Source organism: Ursus arctos, unplaced genomic scaffold (genome assembly GCF_023065955.2).
Source record: "Ursus arctos isolate Adak ecotype North America unplaced genomic scaffold, UrsArc2.0 scaffold_11, whole genome shotgun sequence".
Lineage (NCBI taxonomy): Eukaryota > Metazoa > Chordata > Mammalia > Carnivora > Ursidae > Ursus > Ursus arctos.
In genome coordinates this window covers 62,714,168-62,737,908 of record NW_026622775.1, presented here as the reverse complement: position 1 = coordinate 62,737,908, position 23,741 = coordinate 62,714,168, and the positions used below count along the sequence as shown (strand labels likewise).

General features: G+C 43.8%; 1 protein-coding gene across 1 annotated transcript; it reads left to right on the top strand.

Annotated features, from left to right (window-relative positions):
* Positions 1 to 1,640: 1,640 nt before the first annotated feature.
* On the top strand, positions 1,641 to 19,716 carry PRSS55 (serine protease 55). Its single transcript, XM_026519077.1, has 5 exons — positions 1,641 to 1,689; positions 7,009 to 7,201; positions 8,524 to 8,774; positions 10,174 to 10,316; positions 19,399 to 19,716. The coding sequence occupies exons 1-5, from the start codon at positions 1,641 to 1,643 to the stop codon at positions 19,714 to 19,716; spliced, it is 954 nt and encodes a 317-aa protein (XP_026374862.1).
* The last annotated feature ends 4,025 nt before the right edge of the window (positions 19,717 to 23,741 follow it).

The window sequence follows — 23,741 nt, the reverse complement described above, 5'->3', positions numbered from 1 at the left end:
AGCCAGACCTTTCTCAACTGTAAAGGCACTGAAGAATGCAATAGGTAATACAGCTGCTGTGTTTGAACAAGGGCAATGCATGGATTGCGATCAAAACACAGCTTTCTTTGTGTCCCCCACCGTTGTTTTAAACTCCAGTCAGCAGGGGTGATTTGTCCTACCCAGGTAAAAAAGCTCCCTGTACACATTTTGGTTGTTCAGAGATAACAGTCCCACACACACTTGAGTCCCAAACCCAGTTTTAATGTAGGCATTAGAACTCTTGTCACATTCCAGAGGCTGAAATCTGACTCTGTTAAATCTCCCTCTCCCAGTCTGGGTCCAGTTAGGGACAGGGGCTTTTTCTCACCTCTGGTTCTGCTCATCTTCCCTCACCTTGAGCTGCTCGTTCACTCCTGTCAGGGATCAAAGTTGGGGAGAGGGTGCAGATAAAGGTGAGCTAGCCCAAACATCAGCTTCCTGACCTCTGGGCCTAGGAGGCATTTCCTGCTGACTTTTAGGGTGGTGTTTTCATAGGCTCTTCCATGATTCCCTGCGGGCCTGCTTTCTCCTGCAGCTCCCAGGCCTGGTAGCACATCCCCAGCCTCTTTCCTCTGGGTCCTCTTGCCCCCTCTGGGAAGCCCTATGGGTGTATCCTCAAACACCCTGGCTCTGTCCCCTGTGCAGCCCACACTGCACAAACTAGGGTATCAGTCAGTCCCTTCACAGCAGTACCTTCCCAGAGCCTAAGTGGTTGGCCAGCCACTCTTTAGCTCTCCAGATTTCCTAGGTGGAGTCAGACTCCAGCCCCAGCTTCCCAGGGACCCCAGGAAGCTCCCTACCCTAGGCCTGACTGACATTTCTCAGAGTGGTCCAGGATGATCTCCACTGGAATCATCAGGAAACAGCTGTTAAAATACTTTGATCTGGCTCTCCACCCCTCTCCAATCCACTGAATCAGCATCTGAGGGGAGAAGCCTGGAAATCACCACTGGCATTACCAGATAAAATACAGAACTTCAGATACATTAGGGTTCAGATATGTGTGTGTTCCAAACACCGCATGGGGTACACACATATTAGAAATACATTCGTTCTTTACCTGAAATTCAAAGTTAAGTGGGCATCTGTATTTTTCTTTGATAAATCTGGCAACCTTAACCTGCTCTGAGCAAGCTTCCCCAGGCTGCACAGCAAAGTTAGAGATCTGTTGGTCAGGACTATGGTAAATCAAGTCACCATGATAATGCCACCCTGGGGCCTCTGAAGCATCGGCCAGGCAGCAGTCCCTGGGCAACCTATGTCATCATGTGCCTTCTTTCCTTTTTGGACTTCTCTAGATTCCTTATAGAGCACTGAAGTTTCTATTCACACCTGAGCCCCCATGTTTGCCCAATTCCAGGGGGAGGTAGTCCCATTGTCGTCTATGAGAATGGCGCCCTCTGGAGACATGGCTGTGGGAAGTAGTTCTGTCCCCACCCATCTCTCCGTTCCATCAGTTCAGGCATTTTGCAATCTGTTGTTATTGTAAAGAAGCTTGGCACACACACACACACACACACAAATAAATAATAATAATAATAATAATTATAATAATAATAATAATAATAACAACAATGCTGGGCAGCGAATGAGTATTTCACAAGAAATAGGGTCCAGTCATGTTAACAGAAGGGATGCAGACCCAGAAGGAAATGGATCTTCCTAGAGGTGAGCTGTGCTTTTGTCCAGATACTTCTGTAGAAAATGAGCCGCAGCTTAGTGTGGGTCTGCCCATTATCCCTGCCTCCCCACTAGTGACATTAGCGGGTATCCTCCTTTCTCCCAATCACACCTAGGGCCTAGGCCCCTCCCCCCTCCATGCCCCACCCCCAGAACCTGAGCAAAGGGGAGACACTAGCATTCAGCAGGAGTGGGAGTGCCAGGTCCAAGGGAGAGAGAGAGCTGAGTCTAAAGCAAGAGCAGAAGGAAAACCTGGAGCTCTCTGGTGGTGAGACTAGGGCCCAGTGACCCAGTAAGCTTTGGTACTTTTACCCATATGCCGGGAAAGAAAAAAAAGGTTAGCCCTTCATCAGGCCTCCTCTGTTTGAGGGGGCAGATTACATATTATTCAGAATGGGTGGGAATTGTGCCATCCCATGACCACATAGCAGGCCCTGGCCCAACCCTCAGAGTACACACCTGGACACTGAGGAGCAGCTATGTGTAGGGCTCTGTGGGATAAGAAAAGGGGTAAGTCACCTGCCCTGGAATTTCTCCTCTCAGGAAGTACCTGGGGCCACACCCTTGATACAGTAAAGAGGCGCCATCACCTGAGTCACATAATCTTGTTTTGAGCCTCACAACGACTTTACTGATGGACCCTCTTATTCCTTTTCTGCAGGTAAGAAAACCATGGGAGTTAGGCTGGGCAGAGTAGACGTTCTTGGTCTGGAAGATGAACTGCGGTCACTTTGGGAACTGAAATGAGTGTGATTCACTTCCAACCACTGGGCCTGCCCAGTGGCCAGGAAGGCAGTACTGTGGATGCTTGGGTAGAGTCCACCCAAGTCAGTGTGCTTAAAGTATGGGAAAAAATAGTAAGGTCCAAATCCTATGACTGAGCAGCTGACATAAGGAGAAGCCATGGACCAGGCATATCCACCTTTGAGTCTGATCTTCCCATCTATAGAGATGAACAGGGCCCTATCTGGAGATTTGGGGGCCATGTATAATCAACCCAGAAAGCACTGACTGCAAGGATTGTCACCTGCTGGGCTGTGCGTGAAGGGAAGCCAGGGCCTCTGAACCCAGCCTGGGAGGTTCATGCCAGAAGTCCAAGATCAGAGGCCTGAGCAGAAAACTACGAGGGCAAATGTACTGGGTAGGGTGGTAGTGCTGGGAGAGGCCTCTGAGCCTCCTGGATCTCCTCCCTAATCTATAGGTCCAACCTGGCAACCCTTCCCTTAGGCCTTATGCTCAAATTCACAGAGAACGCCTGACGTGACAGGCTTTGCAGAAGAGGCATTTGAGCCTTAAAATACATGGGAATGACAAGGGCCAAAAGCAAGGTGCCCACCAAGGACTCAGTGAGGGTGGGTTCTGCCCAGGTCAGTGGGAAGGGAAGCTCAGACCAGACGCCTTCAAGGATGATGTCCCTCTGAGCAACTATCTTGGAAACAAAATGGCAAGAAGAGAAGCCTGCATGACCTGTCTGAGTTCTCAAACCCATAGCCCATTGTGACATCATTGGCCAGGGTTGGATATAAGAAGGGAGGCTCTGCCAGCAACATTTCCCTCAGCCCTGGCCTCCATCACCTCCTAGGCCAACAGCAAAGCCAAGGGCCATGCTCCTGTTATCAATTCTGCTGCTCACATCCCAAGCCAAAGGCGTACATGTCGGTATGTGGACTCCTCTCCCAGTGGCCAGAGCAGCTCTCCCAGGTGGGACTGGGCATGACAGTGGCTCTGCTCACATCATTTTCATCCAGTCAGTGGTGAGCGTTAAGGGCTAAGGAAGAGATGTGGCTGTTGAGCTCACTTATTAGCTAATTCGTCACTAAGAGGCTGGCCCACAAGTTCACAAGAGCAGTAATGTCAGGTTTTCCCACATTCCCTCCTCAAAAATACTTCTCTTTCTTCTCCTCTCTTCCCCAGCCCAAAGTTCAACCTGTCCGACCTTAAGTTTCCATTTTGAAATCCTAAACTTTATCTCTGAATGAGTAATGGAGTGACTAGAAGCAAGTGCCTGGAATGAGCTGAGCATTAGACCTCCAAATCAGGGACAGACGAGCATGGGGGTCAGGAGCATGGCAGAGCTCCGGGGATCTGCAGATGCAGAGCAGAAGCCTGGCTGGGCACCTTCACCTGTGTGCACGCAGGTGGAAGACCAGGGTCTTCCGTTCTCAACGGGCAGCTCCTCACGGTTCCTTGATGTGTTCTCTCTCTAAGGGGTGACTGAGGTTGGAGGGAAGCTGGGTTACTTAGCTGCTCTCATGGGTCAGATAATTCCCCACATTTAATTTCCATACCACCACAGTGGGGCCTCCACTCTCAGCTCCACGCATGTATGAGGAACTCTGAGCCTTATGAAGGTTGAAGATTTGTCCCAAATCACACAGCAGGGAAGTGGAAAAGTTGGGATTTTGCACCCCTCTGACTCTAGGGCCTGCATTTCCCTCTCCACACACTACCCCATGAAAAGAACAGAGCCTATTCACACGGCCTTCCTCATTCTGGCCTGGGCGTTGGCTGAAATATGAGTGAGTCGGGGATGATGCATGGTGTGGGGACAGAATCAGCAGCCCCTCTCCAGTGCTTACAATTGCAGCAAATTCTCACCCATTTCAGCTTTGCCTCCATCATCGCTCAGGGGTTTTGTGCTCTAGTATTAACTGACAAGTCCACCCGATTTTACACTGGTGATACCAGTTTTCTCAGGACAAAGAGAAAGGGCTCCTCCAGCCCCATGGAGCCTTTGGTGCAAGATGATATGAGAAATTCTGACAGCTAACGTGGCTTGAGGATTTACTCTGGGCCAAGCCCTGTGTTGGGCACTTCAACACCCACTACCTCATTTAATCTGTAAAACATCCATTTTTATAGGGTAGATCCATTTTAGGAATGAAGAAAGGGAGGGTAAGCAAGGAAAAGTGGTTTTCCCCAATGCTTACTGAAATCATTCAGTCAGTAAGCAACAGAGCCAGGATTCAGATTTGGGCTGTGGGACCCCAGAGCCCACCCTCTTAGCAAATGCCATATCCTGCTTCCCAGTGATGTCTGTCACACGACTGGTACGCATAGCAGTCATCCATCATTTGATCAAGCTTCAAGCTCATAGCATCATGACACGTTTCCTCCCACATGCATCAGGCCAGCTTGTTAACATGATTGAAACCATACGCTCATATATAATTTTTTATCCTGACTTTTCCCCCTCAACATTGTATCATAAACATTTGGCTCACATCATTAAAAGCTCCCCATCAGCATAATTTTTATGGCTGAATAGATGTGCCCTCCTTTAGTCATAACATGGAGGATGCCTTCAATTTGTTGCTATTCTAGAGTTCACCGTAGTGAAGATCTTTCAACTCTGCATTCCAGATTCTTCCCTTAGTATAAGTTCCCTGGAGTGGAACCACTGAGTCAGAGGATTGCTCGTCACTGTTCAGTGTCCCCTCCATGCCAGCTGTGATGCTGTCATTCCACTATCCACAAGGCAGGCATGTCTCCTTCCCCCAGATGTGGCTTACTTTCTGATATCATAGTCAGGCAAAAAGGGATGAATAACGTCCGACTTTACGCAATGATAAAGTGATGAACAAACATAATGTCGAGTAGGAGATAAAGAGGAACGAGGACAGGAGGGGCTGCGGAGACCTTTCCAAAGAAGTGATTCTTGAGCAAAGGTCTGAACAAAGTGAGCCATGCAGCCATCTCCGAGAATATTCCAGACAGAGAGGGGCACTGAGTAGTGCTAAAGCACCTACCCTGAAGTCAGATTGCCTAGGTTCAAATCTTGGTCTGGCCATGACTAGCTGTGTGACCTTGGACAAATTACTTAAACTCTTTGTCCCTTAGCTGTCTTAACTGTAAGTGGGGATGATAATAATAGTACCTACCTCATAGCATTATTATGAAAATTAAGTAAATTGGTCTTTGTAGAGTGTTTGTAACAATGCATTGACACATAGTAAGTAAGCACTCTGTTTGATAAATGAAAGAGGAAGTGCAGATCCAAAGTTCTGAAAAAAGCCTTTATAGATTACTGATAGCTGAAGGCCTTTGATGCAAATTGCTAAATTTTCACTCTAGTTGTTTTTTGTTTTTTTTAAGCAAAACATGACCATTACTGGGTCACTTCCAACCCACACTACAAAATCCTCAAAACCTTTATTGAGTGAAAAGTTGGAAAAGTGGCATCAAGAAAGAGACAAGAGGAGATCTTAGGCTTCTTAGAGTGAAACGCATTCCTTGTTCAGAACACAAGGTGACATTCAAGTTGACTAATATAAATGGAATATCTCCTCCTCCTGGGGGCAAGGCACTGGACCTGTACTCTGTGCAGAGGTGAATTTCTCTTCTCGGCACTAGCAGCCACAGCTTTTGCTCTCAGCTTCTCAGGGCATGGAGCTGCTCTGTCTGGAACAGAATGTTCTAACCTACAATGGCTCAGGCTCAGGGCTTGCAGGAGGTCCACGCCCTTTCTGGGCCACCTTTCTGTTTTCCTGCATGTGTGTTTCCTATGGCTGCTGTAACAAACCACCACAAACTTAAATAACACCCATTTCTTATCTTAAAGTTCTGCAGGATAAAAATCTGCACAGGTCTCACTGGGCAAAGGTCAAGCTGTCAGCAGTTCTTTTTTCCTAATCTGAGGCTTTAGGGGAGAATCTTTTGCCTTGCCTTTTCTAGCTTCTACAGGTCATCTGTATTGCCTGGCTGGTAGCCCCTCCATCTTCAAAGCCAGCAGCATGCATCTCTGCATGCCTTTCTTCCATAGTCATATTTCTTTCCTGCTTCCTTCCACCATGTTAAGGACCCTTATAAATACGCTGGGCCCATTCACATTATCTAGAATAATTTCCCTATTTTAAGGTCAGCTGATTAGCAACTTTAATTCCATCTCCCAAGTCTCCCTTTCCCTGAAAGGTAACATAGTCATAAGTTTCAGGGCACAGTCCATTAGGACATGGACATCTACTGGTGGTGGGGGCACTATTCTGCCTAGCACTCTAGAGACGGCTCTGGACAAGAATTTTCCTCTGATTTCTCTTAGACTAGAGAAGAAACAAGCTCAGTGAAGTGACTTGTCTGAGATCACAATGCTGAAAGGAGGACAGAGCCAACGCTTCTGACCCATGTCCCAAACTCTATGCAACAATATAAAGCATCTGTTGTCTTACTAGTATTCCTAGAGGTGCTTCACTGGGTCAGCCTCAGTTTCCTCATCTCTAGAATAGGTATAATGATAACTACTTATAAGCATCCGTGGATATTGACGAAGTGTTGCATCTTTTTCTGTTTTTTTCTCTTTCATTCTACCAGAATGTGGTAAAAGACCAATTTTTGAGGGAGGAGCTCAGTATTCCAGAATCATAGGGGGGATGGAGGCTGAGGTGGGTGAATTCCCATGGCAGGTGAGTATTCAGGCAAGAAATGAACATTTCTGTGGCGGCTCAATCATCAACAAGTGGTGGATTGTCACTGCTGCTCACTGCTTTATTTCTGAAGAGCTACTGTAAGTATCAAAAGCCCATCCCTGCTGCTTCTGACAGTGTTCATCACCAGGGCACCCCCACACTCAGCAAAACTTGATTGCTAAGGGAAATCCTAGACCTGGTCAGTCCTGAGTCAGACAGGAATACTACCACCCAACCCTTCCAGCCCTAGGGAGGAGGAGGTAGTGAACCTGAAGGTGGCATCTGCTGTGCCCTCCTCATTTTCACCTAAGACCAGTAAGTATGGTTCCCCTGAGGTCACACACTGTCCTCTTCAGGAACATTTGTGGTTTGGTGGAGCCAAAGGGTTGGTCCCTCCACCTCTTCTTGGACATGTAAGTCCTTCTAGGAGGAAATTCTGCTAATTCTGAAAGTCTGGGATCTTGGGCTCTCTGACATCCTGTTTACCTGATCCTTGGAGAGTTTTTTTTTTTGCACTCCCGGAGACTGGTTGTAAATCTAGCATTTACTGGTTACTAATCATGAATCAGTTATCTGCTAAGAAATTACCTGCATTAACTTATTCATTCAGATATCAACCCTGAGAAACCCCATTTTAATTCATTCAACAACCCTCCGAGGCAGGTAGAATGAAAAACCCTATAGAGAGGGAAACAGGCCCAATAAGGCTGGGTGACTCACCCATGGTGCACACATAGTAAACGGAAATAGGATTTAAATCCTGGCTCCAGTGCTTATGCTTTCTGCTATACCCGCTACACTACCTCAAGAAAGTTTGAAGATACATAGAAAGGCTGGCTTTTAAAAGTTAATGAAAAAGAGAGGAAAGTTTCACCATGGCATAACCATGGAAACTTGTTGCATATGCTTCCATGATATACTTAAGATTGACTATTGGGAAGTTTCTGGCCATTCTGCCTGGAGGGAACACCTAAATTATTATTAAAGATTCTTTCTGCTTAATCAGTGGTAGGTCTAGATTAAATTCTGTGCCTGGGTCTCTAAGTTGCTGGTAGACAAATCAATGTAATAACACCTTACCTATCTGAAGCAAATTTGATCTATGCCAAGTGGTCTCCTGTGTATTCTTTGGAGTCCCCAAAGCTAAGTACTTTCTCTGTAGCATTAGACAGGAGTATCTCATTCACATCTCTAAGACTGTGCTGGAGCAGCAATGTGGCTGTAGTCTGCCACCCCTGCTGTTTCACTTCCCTCTACCTTTTTCAAATTCTTACATCTTCTGAGTAACAGTCCCAGTAGCACAAGTCCTAAAGGCCCCTAGAACTATGTGGGATTTAGGTTTTTTGGGCAGAGTAAATTCTGTGTGCTTCATGACTCCTCTTCCCCTCCCACTTCCCCCTCTCTGGTTCTATGCCACCAGTCCAACGGACTTGAGTGTTGTCCTGGGAAGCAATGATTTAAGCAGCTCATCCCTGGAAATAAAGGGGATTACCAGCATAGTTCTTCACAAGGACTTTCAAAGACCCAACATGGACAACGATATTGCCTTGCTGCTGTTGGACTCACCCATCACGTTCAGCGGGCTGAAAGAGCCCATCTGCATGCCCAGAAAGCCCAGCCCCTCTGTGTGGCACAAATGCTGGGTGGCAGGATGGGGTCAGACCAACAGTGGTACGTGACTGCTCAGCATCTTCTGAGAGCTGCTGGGGGAGGAGACACATCACGGGTATCTGAGGATGGGCCAATAAATCTAAAGATGTGGGCAGGAGCATGAAAGGAGAGGGGGTTAAGGAGGAGGAAGGAGAAAAAGACTTGCATTGGAGCAAATCCCTGCATACCTGAGGCTCACAGAGGCCAAATCTCAGCCCCTTCCCGGTGCCAAGGAAGCATCTCCTCAAGGCCCCAAGTTGAGATGCCAGGTCCAAGCCAGTCGCTGGGTGTAGTCATATTTAGCCAGCACAGATCAGTCTTGTTTGTTTGTTTAACTGAATTTAAATTTTCCAGTTTGCCAGGGGCCCCCATAGTCTTTATTCTCTTGCATCTCCCTTGATTCACACATTGATGTTTCCCACCTGGTTCCTACAGGCATTCAAGATGCCTGTCCCAGCCTAGACTTTTGATGATCCTGGAGTGTTGCCCAGCCATTCTTAGAAATGAATGTGTTGTTACTTGTTGTTACATTGTTACTTGGCCAAGATAGGAGGAGCTGTACTAGGGCGAAAAGGGATTATGAAAGTCCCATTGGCCTATCCCCAAAGAAAATAGGTGTGGGGGGGGGATGGGAACAGCACAGCACTGTCTCAGGCCTGAACAAGACTCTAGGTCCATGAGGAGCTTTGCAACCAGCTGTTGTCTGGGAGATGGCAGGTATTTCAGGAGTTTAGTAACTAGAGGACAACTAGAGTAACACTGTTTCTGGACTACTACTGGGAAGTTAGAAGTGAAGAGGAGGCAGATGGGTATCTATAAGATTAAAACTACTCAATAAGGAGAAGAATTTGGAAATCTGTGTGGCCGAGTAAATGAGATAGAAAGAAGTCCAGACAAATTCCTGGAAACTGGCAGTCCAGAAAGAGCCTTGGTAAAACCCCTATAAAGACTCTTAGGCAACCTACCCTTGCCTGGAGGACCTGAAAGCTTTTTCCCTGGGAGCACAAACCTACTTTCAGCAGCGCTGTGTTGGGGAAGTGTCATACTCAAATACTAAAAAGTAGCAGTAGGTATACATGCTAGAGAGGCAGGCTTGTGCTGAGAAATGATCAATAATCAGTTCCAAGAAGTCAAGTCTATTGGGCTGGTTGGAGTCAAGCAGGAAGCCAGCTTGGAAGCAGAAATATGATTTTGAGTAAGAGGAATAATTCAAGTAGGTGGGGAATTGTTTAGAAAATCCTGGGATGGTAGAATGACTGAATAGCATGGAATTATTGGAAGGAAATGGAGAGTGGAGGATATGAAGAAAGGTAGACAAGTGGCTGGTGGGACGCAGGGATGCACCGGGTGATCCAGTTGCATTATCAGCACTGGGACTGCTATCTAGTGACCTTTCTTATGTGCTTTCTCTGTGGGCTAGAAGACAAAACCTCTGTGAAAACTGATCTGATGAAAGTGCCAATGACCATCATGGATTGGGAGAAATGTTCAAAGGCATTTCCAAAACTTACCAAGAATATGCTGTGTGCTGGATATGAGAATGAGAGTTTTGATGCTTGCCAGGTAACTAAGGGGTATCCCCACCCTCACCCTACAGGCTCTTATCACCTCAGAGCTACCAATGCAAGGGTATCTTCTCTTCACTGAGAATAGACAGTAAGAGTCTGGAAAATGTGTGGGATTCAGGGCTCTGCCATGGGAATGGGGACATGAATTGGAGAGTACTCACTGTCAGGTCCTTGGAATGTCAGTGCATGCCCATGAGTCAGTATGTAGCAACCCTGCATAAATATTTCTACTCTTCTCTAGATATACTACATAAATAGGGCTCCAAGGCTTTTCCATTTCTTGGACTTCTTAAAAAACAAAAAGCCAAGTAGGATTTGAGATTCATACAAGGAATCATTTTATTTTATTAATTTACTGTTAAGCACATTAAGCCCTGAGTAATCCAGTCATGAATGAGACATAGTCTCTCACCTAAAGGAGTCCACAATGTCCTAGGCAGGCAGTTGAGTAAAGACTTATAATATTTTGGAAATACATGTGGAAACTAAAGACTGGTATCTTAGTTTTTAATAAAATGAGCACAACAATTTAAAAAGAAATACATTTTTGATTGATGCTAGAAAAAAATAGGAAAATAACCCCTCAGAAATTAGCTTCCTGTGGCTCTAAGGATAAATGATGGGTGTTGTCTTTAAAGCCTAAGAATGCTTTTTTCATCTTGGGAGATGCTCTTGTTCATCATCATCCTGATGAGTCCATTTAGTCCTACTCATCTGCTGGGCAATGGATCTGGTCATTGGTAGAGAACTATAAATGCAGATGTTAAATATTCTGTAGAGTAATGAAAAAGCTGTCTCATGGAAGGGGAGAGTATTTATCTACAGAATTGTCTATTCTTGTTTAATGTTAGGAGATGGTAGTTTTCCCTGGTAGGCTGTGAGATAGGATCTTGGAAGAGAGTTTTGGGATAAAGGTTGAGGGAATCAGGGAGAAGAAAATGCAGAAGGGTCTCTGAGATAAGAAAGAATGGACTCCTGTAGCAATGACGCTGTTTAGAAGGAGTCTCTCATGTGGTGAATATTGTGAGGACCAAAAAGAGAGAGAATATCAAATGTTACATTAATCTTGTGTTTTCTTCACATTCTGGACAATTTAAAACATTAAAACATTACAAAACAAAAAAGAGAATTGGGACTTCTGGCTCTAGACAGGATGGAGAAAGCATAGATCCCCCAATCCCTCCCACTAAGTACAGCTAAAGGTACTGGACATTACATTGTAAAACAAAAATAAAGGCTCTGAAAGGTAAAGATGGACTGACTGAATATCCCAGTGCTTAAGGGAGGACCCAGCAGTGAGTTCTTTGGGTTTTCTTTTTGCCTCTTATATATCCCAGACTGGATGCTGTACAAGCCTGCAACCCAGAATGCCAAGGAGCACAGACGAAAACTAACAAAACAAGAAATACTTTCCTCTCTTTGGACTAGGAAAGGAGCAACCTAGGAAGGCAGAAACTTTTTTACAATAAACATTAAACATTGTATTCGAACAAAACAACAGGAAAAACATTGATGGCCCCCTACCCCATCAACCAAGGTCAAGAGGACAATCTCAACTTCCTTCCACTGCCTACCATAGTGGTTACAGAAGAAGCTATGTGGAGAATCAGGACTTTAACTACCATCTAGTAGTAACCAGTCATCCTCTGCCCCCCTTGATGTCAGTGGAGACCATGGGCTTCCACCCCACTCAGGTATGCCACCCAGGTATAACTGAGCACTCCTGCTCCTCCCCTGGGTGTCATCACTGACCTGAGTGGGGAATCGGGGCTTCCACCCCAATCCAATGATAAAGAGTTGCTATCCTCCACCCCTCACTCCAATTTCAAAGAAATCTGTTAAAATTGAAGATTTAAATAAGAACCCGTCTTGTAACCTAATACTCAAAGCAATACTCCAGGCAGGATCTGTCATAGCTGGAATAGAGAGTTGGATTTAATTTACCGATAAACATAGGATAAGGAAATAAGGAAAAATAAAGCCAAAAATCAGAGTAATGAATCTTATTTTTTTAATTGAGAACCATTAATTCCTACAATAAGTTCAATTATAACTTAACTCAATGGGCACCTGGGTGGCTCAGTCCGTTAAGCATCTGCCTTCAGCTCAGGTCATGATCTCAGGGTCCTGGGATGGAGCCATGTGGTCCCTGCTCAGCAGGGAGTCTGCTTCTCCCTCTCCCTCTGCCCCTCCCCCCTGCTCATGCTCTCTCTCTCTCTCTCTCTCAAATAGATAAATAAAATCTTTAAAAAACAACAACTCAAAATGTATCATGAACTTCAACGTAAAACTTTAAAAACTTTTGGTAAAAAACACAGGAAATCCTTGAGACATAGAAAAACGTCAAAGACAAAATTCATAAAAGAAATTATTGATAAAATGGACCTCAACAAAATTAAACACTTTTGCCCTGTGAAAGACCCTATTAAGAGTGTTACCAAATCCAAGCTCAGCTGCCTAGTCACTTGAAAGGCCATTACTCAAGAGATGAGTTTTTGATTGGAAAGAAATTTGAGCTTTATTCAGGAGGCCAACAACCCAGGGAGAAGATGGACTCTTGACCAAAATCCAACTCTGAGGTTTCTGCCTGGCCCAGGGGTTTTTAAAGGGGTTTAGAAAGTGCAGTGGCAGCCATGTTTCTTGATTACATGCAGACTTGATGATGCCAGCTATAAACCTTACTCCAGTGCAAGGGGATTTGGTACTGGGAGTATTCTGTTCTTTCTGCAAAGGAGGCAGGGTCTACAGATGCACAAAGGGAGGACAGTAAAATCTTTTGTGTGACCTAAAAAAAAAAAAAAACCTAAACAAAATAACCATTTTGCTAAAAAATTTGTTAGCTAATCAGAAAGCCGAGGAGGTTTCAGACAGACGTGCTGGCTTCTGTGGCCTGGGAAAGTTCTGGTCCTCCTCTCCTCAAGGACCATGCTCTGCAAATCTCAAAGAAAGTAAATTCATTCTGTTACAGATCAAGACTTAGGTCAGCAAGCAAGGAGTGTGTTAACTTGAAGCAAGTCAATCCTTAAAACTGGTCGGAGTGTTGTTGCAAATGGATGCAAATGAAGCTACAGATTGGGGGATGATATCCAACAAAGGAATTACCTAGAATGTATAGAGAACTCTCAAACTCAACAGCAGAAAAAACTAACCATTAGAAAATGAGCAAAAGACATGGACAGACAATTCACTAAACAAGATATACAGATAGCAAATAAGAACATGAAAAGGAGTTCGACATCATTAGCCATTAAGGAAACACAAAACTCCATACTTCTCCATGGCTAAAAACAAAACTCCATACTTCTCCATGGCTAAAAACAAAACTCCATACTTCTCCATGGCTAAAAAAAAAAAAAAAAAAAAAAGATAGTGACACCACCAAATGCTGACATAAATGCAGAGGAACTGGAGCACTCATGCATTGCTGGTGGGAATTTAAAATAGTCCAACCACTCTGGAAAACATTTTGGCAGTTTCTTAAAAAACGGAATGCATTCCTGCCATACAACCCAGCAAATGCCACTCCTAGGCACTTAATCAAGATAAATGAAGGCTTGCGTCCACATTAAAACCTGTCCAGGAGTGTTTCTAGCATTCATAATAGCCAAAAATTGAAAACAAACATCTTTAAAGGTGTGGATGGTTAAATATGGTACATCAATGCCATGCAGTACCACTCAGCTGTGACAAAAACAAACTATTGATAAATGCAACAATGTGGATGGATCTTCTGAGACTTACACTGTGTGAAACAGGCCCATCCCCAGAGGTCCCATGCTGAATGATTCCATTTACAGAACATTCTAGAAATAACTAAATTATAGAGAGGGAGAATGAATTAGTGGTTTCTAGGGATTAAGAAAGGGTTGCAGGGAGGAGGGACGTGGAAGCAGCACAAAAAGGGCAACATGAGGGATCCGTGTATCAATGCCAACATCCTGGTTGTGCTATTGTACTATACTTTTGCAAAATGTTATTATTGGAGGAAACATGGGATCTCTTTGCATTACTTCTTTCAACTGCATTATAACATTATAACATACACTTCTTACAACTGCATTATACAACTACAGCATTATAGTAACAGCATTATACAAGTACAGTTATGTCAAAATTAAATAATGAAGAGAAGACAAAGCTTCCCAATAATAGCAGTTACAGAAAGATCTCAGATCCTAACCATACCACGGACTCAGGGAGCAACCATTTCATACTGGAGCAGGAGGCAAAGAGCTCCAATATCAATAGAAAAGGGGAAACAACATTTAGTAGGTGAGATTGGAAAGAGAGGGCAGTTGAGAATGTGGGAAAAATCACCAAGGCTTGAAACAGCATCATGTGCTCAGGGAATTTCCAGTTTTTCAGAAGCCAGAAGTAATAAGAGACAGGCCTGGAGAGGTGGACAGAGCAAGATCACCCAGGGAGGTTTGTGCCAGGCATGGCAGACTTCCTGTCATCCTAGGCTGCCACTCCCACTGCTCACCCAAGAATATAAGAATCAGTCCCCACGGGCACTCCCACAGGACCGTTTCAATCTCTTTGATTTGACACCATCCCACATTCAAATGGCCAAAGCCAACTACGGCAAAATTCAAAACAATCAAGCGTCATCTTTGATGACATTTTCTGTACCCTTGCTTCAGTGCCTGAATCTACCATCTAGAGTCTAAGAGTTTTGCTTTAATATCTCTCCCATCAAAGTGTACTTTAGTGAAAGCTTCTATCTATTACTTAAGGATATCATAAATGATGTGCAGTTATCATTTTAGGCCTTGTTTTTAAAATTGTGAAGTGAAAAGCTTTGCTCTCTGTTTAGACAGCTTTCTATTGTTAACAGTAAGTTGACAGTGATGCAGTCAAGGAAATTTTTTCTGAAATTATACAACGTTATCATCACTTTGAAACAGATAAACTAGGGGCGCCTGGGTAGCGCAGTCGTTAAGCGTCTGCCTTCAGCTCAGGGCGTGATCCCAGCGTTCCGGGATCGAGTCCCACATCGGGCTCCTCCGCTGGGAGCCTGCTTCTTCCTCTCCCACTCCCCTGCTGTGTTCCCTCTCTCGCTGGCTATATCTCTGTCACGTAAATAAATAAAAAATCCTTAAAAAAAATAAAACAGATAAACTAGGCAGACAGTCCCCTAGGGTTTAAAAATAATTGCCTTTAAAAATAAAATCATATTTTTAAATTTAGCAAACTTTTAAAAACCATGTCATCACATAATTCAGGAAAATGATAATTTTATAATGAAAAAATTAAAACATGTTCAAAATAATAGCAATAAGATGATGCTATACTTAAAATACAAATTAAAATTCAATGTTAACAAAGGAAAACAACTGGATTTTTAACTTACTTTTCCCAACACTTTTCCTCTTTGTAACACCCTTACCAAGGTTATACTATGAAAAATAAAAAGTTCAATTAAAAAATAATTTTTAAACGACACCGTCAAACAAAATATAAAATCAAACATATCCCTGGCTAGTAATGCAATACTTTTGTGGAGGACTATCAACTTTTCAGAGCAACAGTCATCACAATGAGCTGACTGTTTTCTTACCTGTCTTCTCAGCTCCAGCAGAAATGTTTTCTTATTCGTGTGTCAAGTCCCACTGCCTAGCACAGTGCTTGGCACATGAAAAATGCTCAACAGATGTTCTTCAAATAGATGAACCTTCCAAGGAAGCCAGCAACTATCTGTCCATAAAGTAGCCCTAGGGGAGGGGACACCTGAGAGAAGTCCTCAAGGAGGTTAAGAGTCTGCAGGTTAAAAACTGGCATCCGGCCAGGCTGCTGGGAAGTCTGGAATGGGACTGCAAAGTTGACTTGATTTAGACCTGAGCTGCTGGGTTTGTTTGTTTGTTTGTTTTAACGACTTTATTTTTTAGAGCAGCTTTAGGTTCACAGAAAAATTGAGAGGGAGATGTTGGGATTTCCCATTTATCCCTGTTCCCACATGCCTAACCTCTTGCACTGTCAACACCCCCCACCAAAGGGTTATATTTATTACAACTTATGGACCTATGCTGACATATCACTATCACCCAGAGTTCGTAGTTTACTTTAGGGTTCATTTATGGTGTTGTGCATCCTATAAGTTAGGACAAAAGTATAATTACACATAGCCATCATTATAGAATTATACAGAGTAGTTTCACTGCCCTGTGTTATCTTGAGCTCATCACCCCTGATGCTTTCACAGAAGTCTTATTTCACTCCATAGAATCTTAGACTTTGAGAATCACAGACTTTTTATTTTTATTTAATTTTTTTAAATTTTATTTTTAAGTAATCCCTACACCCAACATGGGGGTCAAAGTTACAGCCCCGAGATCAGGAATCACGTGCTCTCCCGACTGAGCCAGCCGGGCTCCCCTAGAATCACAGACTTTTTAGAGCTGGGAAGAAATACAGAGAAATATTTAATCAAGACTGCTTCACAGATGAGAAATCATGGTTATTTTAATCATCAATCATTCCCTTCACTATCTGAATGGATCCAAAGCAGTGTAATAACTTCATAGCTCTTTTACACATATTCAGTAATTTCATTTTCTCCACTACTGTGTACGATGGGCTGGGCAGCTCTCACTCTCCCTGTTTAACAGATGAGAAAACAAAGATTAGAATTTAAGTGATTTGCCTGAAGTCCAGGTGGTAGTGGGGCCAGACTGGAAGCCGAGTCATCTGCTTCTACCCCAAAACAGTCGGGAGTGATCACACGGTACAATTATCTCATAGAGGTGAACTTGAGAGGCTCTCGTGGTCAGTATGTTTCAACTCAGACAGATCGTTGGCTATCAGACTTCATCCTTGGAAGAAAGTCCCCCTTAGTCAGGCTGTCATCAGCCTCAGGTCCTTAACTGTCTGAGGCCAGACCCTCCTTTGAGGCAATGTTTGTTTTTTCTTTCCAACAGGAAGAAAAAAAACTAGGTTTATGCATGAAAGGACATGTATTTACAGATGTCTTTTTTGGTCCCAGCAGTCTGTGAGGAGAATCTCTATTTCCTAAATATACAAGCAATGTTTGTAATACATAAGGGTAAAATAACAATATTAATACATTTCTAGGGCATTTACTACATAGCATTTACCCTGGGCTGAGTGATTTATAGATTCCTAAAATTTCATTTGCCAACCGTCTTGGGAAGTACTTGGTATTATTTCCATTTGAACTATGTGGAAACTGAAGCTTAGAAGAGTTACTTGCCCAGAGACAGTTCTCTCACTGTTGTATAAAAAAATAACAAATAATCAAGGCAACAGATTAATAAGATTTTTAATAACATTCATCCCTTCATAAAATGAAGAAAGCTATACAAACAGAATTTATGGAAGGAGTTATTGTAGTAGAATTGATTTGGTTCTTGCCCAATGACTGAAACAAAACTAGCACAAAGAAAAACACCCACAGAAACCAGACAAGTGTTAGAGGCAACATTTTATACTGGAAAGGACAATTTTGGTTTTGGCCCACATTTACTGGGTGTCCTTGAGCCGCGACCTCGTTGTAATTCTCCTCCGTATATCCCTCTGCTTGGCAATGCATCCCTCGGCCAACCCAAACTCCATTTGAACATGTTTATTCATTGTTTTTCCCTACACTTTATCTCTGTTATCCACACCCTATGGCCTTGGAACTAGTCCTCATCATTTATATCCAAAGTCATCCCTGGTTCAGATCTTCATCATTTTCATGTCCTCATCTTAGTCCCTCTACTTCCTGTCTGATTCCCCTCCAGTCAGTCCCCCCCACACACACACTCTTCCTGTCAAATTCCTATTCACCCTTCAAACTAAATGCTTTGAAGTCTACCCTGACAGACCCTTCCCTCAACAGAATCAGTTTATTCCTCACTTTGTATTCCTCCTTTATTGTGTTCATACCTCTGTCCCATCAAACACAGTTGACCCTTTTTGTTTACTTTTTTATCTCTTCCACTAGAACATAAAGTCTTCTATCCCAAAGGCCTGACAATTAGTTTTTCCTCAGTGAAGACTTGTTAAATGGGAGTGATCAAATCTCTTTGACCTTCAATTTTAGAATTATAAAATGGGAATCAAAGTACTGAGATGTGAGGTAGTGTGATTGATGAGAAACAGAAGTCCAGGGGCTAGCACTGTGCTTCACAGATCATGTCCAGGAAATGTTAATCCTCCTCCTGTTAGAGCCCGTTACAAGATTCCATTCGTTCTAGCCAACTGTTTATGATCTTGGAAAGGAGGCTACCTCTCCATTGCAGAAAGGCCTCCTGAATGATTGTAGCCACTCAGCAACTTCCATGAAAGGCAAGTAGCAAGGTGGAAAGAATGTGTGCTTTGGAATCAGGAAGTCCTGGTTCCAGCTCTGGATGGACTACTGTTTAAACCTGATCAAGCTTTTAAAGCCTCCTTAAACCTCATTATGCATGTTTTAAAATGGGTAGAAGGAAACCTTATATATGTGTGGTACATGACAGGGACTTGGTATATGTATTTATATTTATATAATCGTGTGAGTCAGAGGTGCATGTGATTCCACCCCAGATGCGTCATGCATTCAGAAAAGCTTTAGCTCACTGTGTCCCGCAGACACCCACACCAAAGAATTAAAAAGAAATATCATTCTTCATGGCCCTGGAAGAATACAAAAGGAGACTCAATGCATAGCCACAACTCTAAAAATATTTCTCATATTCTGCTTTCATTCTTTCTTTTATAGCCCTTTCCAGAGCTTCGGATTTGGTAAGGCCCACAAAACTATCTTCCACTCCTCTTGGTCTATGCAGCATTTACTTCATCCTCTAACTCCCCTCTCGCTGTGCTCCATGTAGTGATTTTCTCACCAATTCTCTCTCTCTCCTCCCTCTTTAGTTTTGTCCTCTCCACTGTCTACAAGTCCCAGAGCCAAACTGATAGCAGCACGCTGCTCCTGTGGACCCAGGAGAGGGGTGGGCACTGGTCAGCAATGACAACATCTCCTTTGGCAGCCTGGAGCAAGGGAGATCAGTGCATTGTCTCAGTTAGTGAGCTATGCTTTACCTCAAATGAACAGTCTAGAATGGGACTCACTATTGAAATGTGTTCTCTGCCCACAGGGTGACAGTGGGGGTCCTCTGGTCTGCAACACAGAATCTGACAAGACCTGGTACCAGGTGGGCATCATCAGCTGGGGCAAGAGCTGTGGACAGAAGAACATGCCAGGAATATACACCTTGTTAGAAAATTACAACCTCTGGATTAAGAAGGTGACTGAGGTAGAGGGAAGGCCCTTTAATGCTGAGCAAATGAGAGCTCCTCCCAATAAGAAACAAATGAGGTCCCATGCAGCAGATTTTCCAGAGCCAGGAAGCCCCAGATTCTGGATCCTGATTTCACTTCTGTCCTACATGCTCTTCTGGCCCATTTTTTACTGATAATAAAGCAGATGCTATTCCTTAACCAATGAAGGTATGTGAAAATGTATTACCAGCAGACTGACTGGCTACAGATTAGATCTAAGGGCTAGGAACTGAAGGTAACAATAGAAAGTAGGATCAGAAAGGCAGGCTGGAGCCCTGGCTTGGGGGCTAGGCCTTGGGTCCCTCCGTTAGTCAGGACTCTTTCCATTGCAAGTGAGTTATCTATCTCAAACCATCTAAAGACAAAAACGGTTATTTACACTATGTAGATGTACATAACAGAAAAACACCAGGAGGGGTATTTGGCTTCAGGCATGGCTGAATCTAGGGACCCAACAAATGTTGACAGAGACTATTTTTCTTTATAGCTATCACCCTCAAAAAGGGCTTCCAAGTGGTGGCCACAATGACTACCAGACCTCCGGTTTGCATTCTACCAGTTTAATAGCCCCAGGAAAAAGAGAGAACCTTGTTCCTGATAATTCCAGCAGAAGTCTGTGGTCTAATTCTTGTTACTCATAAGCCCACAGCCCATTGCTGCTCCAATCACTGTGGTTAACAGTGGTATTCTTCTAGGTGAGGCTCAAATTACAAGTCCACTGCAGGAGCCAGCAAAGGGCCAGCCATTCAGAACTATGTGCACTGATAGTGGGTATAGGTGGTGCCCCACACAGAAATAAAAGAGCTGTGAACAGGAAAAGGGGACTGTGTACTGAAGATGTCCTTTTTTTTTTTTTTAAGATTTTATTTATTTATTCGACAGAGATAGAGACAGCCAGTTAGAGAGGGAACACAAGCAGGGGGAGTGGGAGAGGAAGAAGCAGGCTCATAGCAGAGGAGCCTGATGTGGGGCTCGATCCCATAACGCCGGGATCACGCCCTGAGCCGAAGGCAGACGCTTAACCGCTGTGCCACCCAGGCGCCCCTGAAGATGTCCTTTGATGGTGGACATTCTGGCTGGATGGCCTCCAAGGTAGCCAAATCCCAGGCTCCCAGGAGCTTCTGAAGAAAGTTTGTCCAGGAATTGCTACTTCAGGACCACCGGCAGAGCAAGGCTATAGTGGGTGAAAAGAGAACTAGGGTGTTTTGTCTTACAATCTCTTTCTGAAGAAGTATCAGCCATGCTGTAAGTCATGGGAAAAGTCCCAGCTTCCATTTAAAGTTTTTCATTTCCTAAATTGCCACTGCATCTTTAGTGTGGCCCAGGAAAACCAATGGAGACTGAAGCCAGAGAAGAGGCACATGGCAATTCAGTCTTATATTGACAGCTCGCAGTGTCAGATGCTGGAGGATTTAGCAGAAGGTAGGATCTCATCTTCAGGAAGCTTCTTGGCAAACAGTGTATGTCCCACACCTGACCCTTCCAATTGAATGCTAGAGGGTGTGGTACCCAGGGATCCTGCAGAGTACAGAGGGGGCCATCTTCATGAGCTGGCAGGACCCAGAAGTCTCCTCAGAGAGACTGAAACATGGAAGAGAATCTGCTGAAGGGAGAAGTGAGGTTTTTCCAAGTGTGGAAAAGAGAGCAAATGAAGGACTAGTTGGAGATGAGCATCATCAATTTGACTAAAGAATATACTAGAAGTAAAAATTGGTAACAAGCTGAAAGCAAGGGTGAAAGAGAGCAGACCCTCCTGCCCGCAAAGAGAAGAGTTCTAAGGTAGAGAACGAAAATATGATTTTTAAATAGGGGGTCCTGAGAAAAAATTAACATTGCTCCAGAAAGGGGTAAAAATGAGTTGTCTTCAAAGGAAGGATAAGTATGGTCACGTTATTAATTCTAACATATGGGAAAAACAAAATATCATGTGAAAGATACCTGGGAGACTACAATAGTTAATTTTATATCTCAACTTGGAGAGTATGATGGTTTTTGGATGATATTAGTATTTGAATAAGTGAACTTTGAGTAAGCAGATTGTTCTCCATAAGGTGGTGGGCTTCATCCAATTAGTTGAAGGTCTGAATAGAACAAAGAGACTAGCCTCCAGAAAAAAGAGGGAATTTCTCAAATACACTGCCTTTGGATTTCATCTGCACTATCACCTTTTCTGGGCGGCCTTCAGAGTTTATCACCATCAGCTTTTCTGTGTCTTGAGCCTGATAGACCACACAGCAGATTAGGATTTACCAGTCTCCATGATCACGTGAGGCAATTTCTTATAACACATACACACATGCACACGTGCGCGTGCGCACACACACATACACACACACACACTTTTCTCTGGGGAATGCTGACTAGCACACATTTTGGTACTGAGAGTGCTTCTAGTTGTTTTTTTTTTAAGATTTTATTTATTTGAGAGAGAGAGAGCATGAAAGAGAGAGAGACAGCATGAGCAGGGGGTAGGAGCAAAGGGAGAAGCAGGCTCCTGCTGAGCAGGGAGGCTGATGCGGGACTCGCTCCCAGGACTCTGGGATCATGACCTGGGCCGAAGGCAGATGCTTAACCAACTAAACACGAGGTGCCCTGAGAGTGCTTCTAGAACAACAAAATCTTAAGAATGAATTTTCTGAATTCATTCTGGGGTTTCTGGAATTGGCTCTCTAATCTGCTTAGATTTAAAGACACTAATGACTCTATTTTCAGTAGTAAAGAGCAGAATGATAGTCCATGGTGTGATGGGGCAATAGAGATAAGCAAAATATCACCATTGTTTATTCCTGTCCAAAACTTATAAGAAACTAAGATCTGGGTGACCAGGTATATGATGTGTTCAAACATTTTTGTCAAACTAGTAAGTATAATGAGATTGCCTGGTTGCTCCTAATGTTGTTAGACAAAGTGGGGAAAGAAAAAAAATGAGCTCATGGCTTAAATTCCTAGCTCAAGTGCCCCAGAAATGACTTGAAATCTTCATTTTTCCTGAAGGAGACTTTCTCCTACAACTACAAGGCTGAGATTGCTAAAAATCAAACTTACAATCTCATCCTGTAACTGGCTGAAATACTATGTGTGTTGAACTCCTAACCTCATGGGGTGTCTACTGTTAAAGGCATTGATTGGGAAGGAATGGGTCCTGAAAGTTGGAATGAGGATATGTAGGAAGACCTGATGGAGCTGGGAACACTAGACCCCTAAATTCTGATGAGTCATCTTTGACAGTGGAAGCAGTTTCTCCACCCCCAGTAAAAATGACCTCTCAACCTCTGTCTGAAGGCTGTATTGCCTGAGGAGAGGGTAGTGGGCTCCCCCACTGCCAAGCAAGACAATGCTGATGCTCCTGAGGACCACCCCCACCACCCCTCTTTATTTCTAGACCTATAACTTGACACAGTTTTCACCAGGACCTTAAAGGTGAGATACAAAGTATGACCCATGAGGTGGTATGCTATACTCCAAAAGAACTACTTGAGTTTTCTAATTCATACAGATAGAAATCTGGGGAGTATTTATGGTAATGGATACTAAAGGTGCGGAATAATGATGGAAGAAACATAATGTTGGATCAGGCAGAATTTATTGATATGGGCTAACTAAGTGGAGATTTTCTATTTAATGTTGCTTTTTGGGGATTAGAAAGGGTCTGGGGCGCCTGGGTGGCACAGTGGTTAAGTGTCTGCCTTCGGCTCAGGGCGTGATCCCGGCGTTGTGGGATCGAGCCCCACATCAGGCTCCTCCACTATGAGCCTGCTTCTTCCTCTCCCACTCCCCCTGCTTGTGTTCCGTCCCTCGCTGGCCGTCTCTATCTCTGTCAAATAAATAAATAAATAAAATCTTTAAAAAAAAAAAAGAAAGAAAGGGTCTAACAGTTTGGTTGATTGGTTGACTGAAACATGGGCCAAAAGGTGACCTACAGTGAGTGAGAGAGAAATGCTGGATCTGCCTTGATTTCATGTAAAGAAAGGGATTCAAAGACAGGGAGGGTGGGATGTTGGAGTGGGTTTGTCATCTGAGACCCATTCACCCACTCTGGGAAGGTCCCGAAGACATGCCTTTCACCACCATTGTAAGAAATAAATCTGTGAGGAGAGTCTGGGAATCCTTGAAGAGTTCTGTGATCATTCTTTGTAGGCCAGACCTTGTAGGGAGAACT

Bases quoted from the DNA above. Each gene is read 5' to 3' on its own strand.
- PRSS55 (XM_026519077.1), top strand. From the start codon at position 1,641: ATGTTAACAGAAGGGATGCAGACCCAGAAGGAAATGGATCTTCCTAGA. The intron at 8,775-10,173 runs GTACGTGACTGC...TCTGTGGGCTAG, and splicing joins ATGGGGTCAGACCAACAGTG to AAGACAAAACCTCTGTGAAA. The intron at 10,317-19,398 runs GTAACTAAGGGG...CTCTGCCCACAG, and splicing joins AGAGTTTTGATGCTTGCCAG to GGTGACAGTGGGGGTCCTCT.